At 46.0% G+C, this 6,265-nt stretch overlaps 2 protein-coding genes across 3 annotated transcripts in view; both read right to left on the bottom strand.

The window, feature by feature from the left end:
- LOC113203911 (retinol dehydrogenase 12-like) overlaps window positions 1–3,103 on the bottom strand; it is a 23,304-nt gene extending 20,201 nt beyond the window's left edge. Inside the window, exons 1-2 of one of the 2 annotated variants that reach the window (XM_026418848.2) lie at window positions 2,821–3,103; window positions 463–653 (exon numbers count right to left, since the gene is read on the bottom strand). In XM_026418848.2, coding sequence (XP_026274633.1) covers window positions 463–653; window positions 2,821–2,941 — 312 coding nt within the window. In that variant the 5' untranslated portion in view covers window positions 2,942–3,103. Of the gene's footprint in view, window positions 1–462; window positions 654–734; window positions 834–2,820 lie in introns of those variants that run through there. The other variant, XM_026418850.2, reaches the window with a different exon arrangement.
- LOC113203932 (loricrin-like) overlaps window positions 1–6,265 on the bottom strand; it is a 22,440-nt gene that overhangs the window by 6,727 nt on the left and 9,448 nt on the right. The gene's annotated exons all lie outside the window — the stretch shown is intronic.

Below are 6,265 nucleotides of genomic sequence, written 5' to 3'. Positions count from 1 at the left end.
AAAAGGACATTAAAAAGACAGCAACTGGACAAAATATAGACAATCAAAGGACACGTATGTCTTGCAGGACGTTAAAAAGACAGTTTCCAGACATAAAGACACGTTTCAGACAAGCCAGAGACAATATTTGATGTCCTTCCTCTGTCTTTCGGCTCGTCAGGGTAATAATTAAATTCCAAATGACTTTCCGCCTTGCAATGCCTGCTAACGAAAATCATTATTTTTTCTTGTTGTTGTTGTTGTTGTTGTTGTTGAAATTTGAACCAGAAAAGCCACATCTTGGTTAGTGTACGACAAAATATATCATTTCCAAGGATTACCTATCTTGAAGCAACAGTAGTCATGGACCACAAAGTGACTGGGGTGGAGTAGGCATCGATCCCTCGAGGGGTGCTAGTCCAAAGTTAGGAACCCTGACTCTACTCAAAATTCTTCATCTAAGAGCCAAAAACAACCCCTCACCGGCTCTTCGCTGTTCAGCAGGCGGAGCGCACACGCGCGCACAGACTTGAGCGACGCCAGGTCCAAGTGCTCGACGGTCACCTCACCGACGGCCAGGTTCGCGCGCCGCTTGCTGCTCAGCTTCTTGCGGATGTCGGCAGCCGCGCGCTCGCCCTTGGCAGTGTCGCGCACCGCCAGGACGACCCGGCAGCCTGGCGGCACAAGGAAGGAGAACGCTGTCGAACACTTTGTTGAGATCTCCACTGGAGAGCAGAAACTCACAGTGTACTTACTACACACAAGCAAGAGTTGACTTGACGAGCACACACGCAAGTGTGTTGTTACCATACAGAGCACACCAAGTGTGTACTCACCAAATACAAAAGCCCACTACGCATGAGCAGGCTTTGGTGGGCCGGAGTGGGAGGCGGCACCGGGCCGGCCGAGCCGCTCCCCACTAACCATAGCAATAGCATGCTAATACGCAATCGCAGTGGGCTTTTGTTATTCCCATGAGTCTCCTCCAAATCTGCCACCGGAATACTCTATATGTGTAATTGAAAGTCGACTCTCCCTTTGTGTGTACTGACCACACTGTTTGGTTTGCAGTGTCTTTAACGTCGCATACTGTAACTGCACGTGTGCACGTGATTGACTTGAAATTTTGTCATTTGACAGGGATTGACTTGGGTCATTGAACACTTGCCAGGGTTAGGGATCCAAAACGTACGTACACTATTTGCCGTTACGAAACTGCAAGGTAAGCCATTGCAAGCTTTCATAGCACCTGAGAGGTAGGCAACATCTTGTCCCAAAGTGCATGAGTGTACTGCAGGGTGGCCTACCCTTAGTCTCGCAGGCGCTACGCTACCGTAATTCATCGAACAGAAAGGGAAGTACTCACTGGACGATCCCTTATCGACCTGCCGCATTTGTACACTTGCAAGTGTTTAACTTTAGCCTAGGCTCTGTAAGTTACATGAAAGGTTTGTAATATTTCACGTAATTTATGAAATATTACACGAGGGCAAAATTTATGAAATTTATTTCCTACTAAAAATTGGTATAGTTTGCCATAACACGGCCAAATTTTTGAGCTTTCCTTCGCAATGAGAAGCACCGATGTTGGTTTAACGTCAAGTAGCCCTTCCTGCTCTTCCCTGCTCTCTCTCTCTCTCTCTCTCTCTCTCTCTCTCTCTCTCTCTCTCTCTCCCTTTCGCCTCGATAAGACGGCACGCAGACCGCGGTGATTAGCTGGGATAAGAACAACGGGACGGGTCGCGCGCGGCGCCGCCCGGCAAAACACTTTTATGCTCTATTTCTCGATCGACTTAGATGTCGAAAGTCAAATTAAATTGATATTTTGACCATATGTATATCTGAATGGACATCGATTCAACTTGTTACCTTGGCGTCTCACTGAAAATTACTCGACTGCTAACCCTGGCACACTAGTGGAACCGATATTTCAATATATACATTTCAGTTATATAAGTTGCATAGATTTATTCACATCCGGGATGAAACTGATAATGCATGTAACACACTGTATAGATATTACACCCAGAAACTCTTTCTGGTTTCAAGGACATTTATCCTTAATAAGAGAAAAATCTCCTACTAAAGACAATAATGACTTGTTTCAAGAGTGAATTTAATCTTGAAGCAGCATGCTTTTGAAATAAGAAACAATTTTTCTTAATAATGTTTAGAAAAATTAAATAGAATTACCTATCATGCATAGAACTGCAAATTCTACGCATATGCGTATGTAAAGAATACACCCGTTCAAGGTGCTACTCTGCATAAAGTCCTGTCAAAATATCAAAACACGGCAAACGACATCCCACAGCTAAACGAGGCAGGGTGGCCCGATGGCTGCAGGTAAATAGTTCCCAATCGGTTTCTTCATACATAATCGGTGCCGTTCACAAATTACGTCACGCTTTTTGGGGTGATTTTTGCCCCCCCCCCCCCTTACGCTCACATCACATGCAGGTGACCCCCCCCCCCTTCTGCGTGACGTCACTGTTTTAACAAATCAAAAATATACCAGGAAAAAATATGCACAAACATAAATTGCAGTTTTTAAAAGCAAAATGATATATTTTCAATGAAATTTGATACATGGTGTGATTTTAAACTTTTAACTGAGCTCCCTTTTGATAACCACAAATTGTTAACTGCACTGTACTGCCTACCTCACAAAAAGCGTGACGTCGCGATCTCGTTGACTTCCCCCTCGTCACGCGTTCATCACGCCATGTAATTTTAAATCCCTACCTGAAGTGGGAAGTTTAAATACATGGAAGTGTTAAACTTCTATGATGATGGCGCGTATTTAACACCTGGTTTCGGACACTTTTATCCCCCACGTACCCCTGGCCGCTAGGTCCAGGGCCGTCTCCTTGCCGATGCCGGTGTTGGCACCCGTGACGACGGCGCGCTTGCCGTCCAGGCGCGCGTTGCTGCGACAGCTGGCACCGAACAGCCACACCATGGCGCCGGCCTGCCTGTGGCACTACTAAGTCTGGTGCTGCCGACTCCAAGTCCACGCCTGCTGGCTGCGCGAGCCGCCTGAGCACGACACGATCGAGAACTAACGGTAGCGTTGGAGCCGGTATGGGTAGGGGGGGAACGGCCAAGAGCGCCAGGCCGGCCTACCAACCTGGTGCAGCCAACTTCGATGACTGGCGGTGGCGTCGAAGCCGGAGCAAGACGGAGGAAGCCGAAGGGGGTAGGGGTGGGGGGGCCAAGGCCACCCATGAAACAAATTCTTTTTATTATTTTTTTACCGTGAATACGTACGTCATGCTCATTCTTCGGAGCTGCGGTATCGTCGAGGGGTCCCCCACTTCCAAAATAGGTGTACAACGATTTGACGAGTTGCCACGAGTTATGCACGAGTTGGGATCAATTTTGGGAGAGGTTTGCGCTATTTTTCGCAAATTTAGAGCTACCTTTTGCGAGTTATTTTTGCGAGTTTGACGCCAGTTGGGCGCGGGCAAGTGTACATGAGTTAGTTAGTAGAAGACCCCTCGAGTGGCGTGGGGCCTGGTTTCGGCCAATCGTGAGCAAAACCTTATAATTTTAAAATATTTTTTATTTTCGATTTTAGGTAGAGTTAAAACTTATTAAAGATATAAATTACACGGAATATCGACATTCGCCTATTTTGGGTTTGGTCCGGTCTGTTTTCGTCTCCTACACTACTCTTATCGTCGATTTGAAATAGAACGCTACACCCGGGTGGAAAGAAATGAACTTTCAGTATACTTTATTGTATACTTGATAGAAGTTAACGTCCAAATGTTAAATTTATGTGGACATTATGTGCCACTTAAACCCCTTGTCCGAAATTTCTAGTACTTTGTGCATACTTTAAAGTAAATTTTGTGTACCTAAAGTTAAGTTAAGTTTTAGTTAAGTAGAGGTATGTAGGTAAAAGTTAAGTTTTTTCCTCCCGGGCAGCACAAACTGGGGCTTATTCGGAATCCTCAGAATAATTTTGCATCGCTACGTTGCTAGTTTGGATTTTTACGAGCCAAATAAGGGGTCGATGTTTTGTCTACAACAACTGCAAATTTAGTGATTTGTGTGGAAAGTCTAAAATTGTCCAAAACTTTGAATGGCGAGCGACTGAACGTATTTCGGATCAGCCCCTAATTCAGATCAATAAGACCTACACAAAATGTATAGGTTTTAATTTTTTTTTGTGTAAAGGTTTGTCGTTTTTCACTAGAAAATACCATCCCTTCACCCTAGTGCGGCCCGCGCGACCCGCGCGGCCGAGTTGAACATTATCATTCATCGTTTAGGAGGAGAGAGAATGTTGCGTTTGCTCAAATTGATATAACTAGGTATGTACGCATAATTTCGAGTCAACCCCGGTAATCTTTAGTTGAAGACCCAAAGAAAACGTTTCAAACGGGGATTCAAACTAATACCACGACAGGTTAAAACGCTGGTCAAAGAATTAAGAAACAGCAGCTGTTTTAGTAATATCGTGTTTTAATGAGAAAACACAAACAAGAACTGCTATGGTGGACGTTAAACTATGAATTATTTGTAACCTGAGTCCGAGCGGTCCCGATCGATTTTCGAAAAAGGTGGTTTTGAGAATTGGTCTAGCGAAGGCCAAGGTAAAGTGAGTGACGTCCGGCGGCCTGGGGCCGAGTGGCTCCGGTGTGGTCAACAGTCAACAACAAAGACTCGCAAAACATTGTACCAAAGTACACTAGAAATCCTAGAGCGAGGATTCACGATTCACACCCAGAAAAATAGTTTCTTGATTCTAGTGCAAGCTGACACAAGATGAAATTCGCCATTGAAACAAGGCTGATTCGGAATAAGATTTTTCTCTTATTCGAAAGAAATTATCAGCTTGTTTCAAGAGTAGGTTTGATCTTGTGTCAGCGTGAACTTGATACAAGGAAAAATTTGCTTGAAACAAGAAACGTTTTTTTGGGGTACAAACCGGGTGTCCAGGCTAAGACATGCCAGTACGTTGGGTTGCCTATGCACTGGCTGCAGGGGCTGCTGGCGCAAACAGGTGCCGGGGGAGTGACAGGGGAGCTGCCCTGAGTTAATCTCTCTTGATTTTAGCGAGAGAATCGTTCTCAATAAGAGCGAGGCTTCTAAATAATCACTTTAATGGAGCAAGGAGGAAAATCTCGCTCTTTTTAGGACAGAGTTCTCACTCCAGTATTTGTAGAGTACAGATGTTTTCATTCTCAGGCGTAGCAAAACTGTACTACGTACGCTATTAACTACTTCACCCAATTTTTTATTGAAAAGCAAAGCCACTGGCTCTGCAGCTCTTGCTCGGCCATGGTTCGTCCCGGCGAGGATGAGGATGTTGCCCAACAAGCAGTCAAAAAACTTAACTCTACACATCAAACACAATGCAGCACAGCAGTGCGGAACAGAACCTACACTGGAAGCAGCGCAAGTGTGTGGCACACTACTTGTAGGTGTGTGAATGCTCTTCGTACACAAAAAGGAGTTAAGGTGAATTTTCCTTTAAAATTCACTCACTTGTACCTTAACATGTATGAAGTGGCCTTCACACACCTACAGGTGTGCGTCATTCACACACTATAAAACCAAGTGTGTACATAGTACACTCTTCTTTGTGTGAACTTGAAAGCACACACAAGGAAGTGTGTGCCGTGGCTTGGCGCACTCTATGAAGTGTGTACGTGCGTGGCACACACGTCTTAGTGTGTACGCGCCAAATAGCGTAGCGCTATGGCAAGTGTACACTTCTAAGAGTGTGCCACGCATGTACACATATTTTTAATGTGTGCCACGCCAGGAACACACTTTCTTGTGTAGGCTGTCTCCGTCGCTTTTTCACCGAAAACGTAATATCGGTAAAATAGCGACTGAAGCGGTTTTCCGGATCCCCAAGCTGGGTAAGCGGTTGTCCGCAGGGCGGGAGTGAGCTGAGCGTCAGTCGACAAAAGCGATCATGTACCGCGCGAGAGTTATCAAGCTACCCGGGCGACCTTCCAAGATTTGCCGGCAGATGGCATCGTGTGCGGAACCGCTAGAGATATCTCTGGTGCGTGTTCTGCTCAACATGCCAGGTGCTGGTGGCTGACATCGTCTCCAATGATCGTCGCGCACGCTCGTCGCTTTTGCCGACGGACTTGGTGGACTTGTTGCCCTGACGGTCAGAATTTTTTGAATTAACACGCTGTCTTGTAATGTTAAGATCCATCCGTCCCCGTCGTCTGCTGGTCCGGCAAACCAGCCGCCAGCCCTGCCGATGTCTCTCTGGCCCAGTACGACACCGGCTGGCAGCCGACGTCACCGCGTT

The sequence above is a fragment of the Frankliniella occidentalis genome, unplaced genomic scaffold (genome assembly GCF_000697945.3).
Source record: "Frankliniella occidentalis isolate FOCC.00 unplaced genomic scaffold, Focc_3.1 Scaffold69, whole genome shotgun sequence".
NCBI lineage: Eukaryota > Metazoa > Arthropoda > Insecta > Thysanoptera > Thripidae > Frankliniella > Frankliniella occidentalis.
This window is presented reverse-complemented; position numbering and strand designations above follow the sequence as displayed.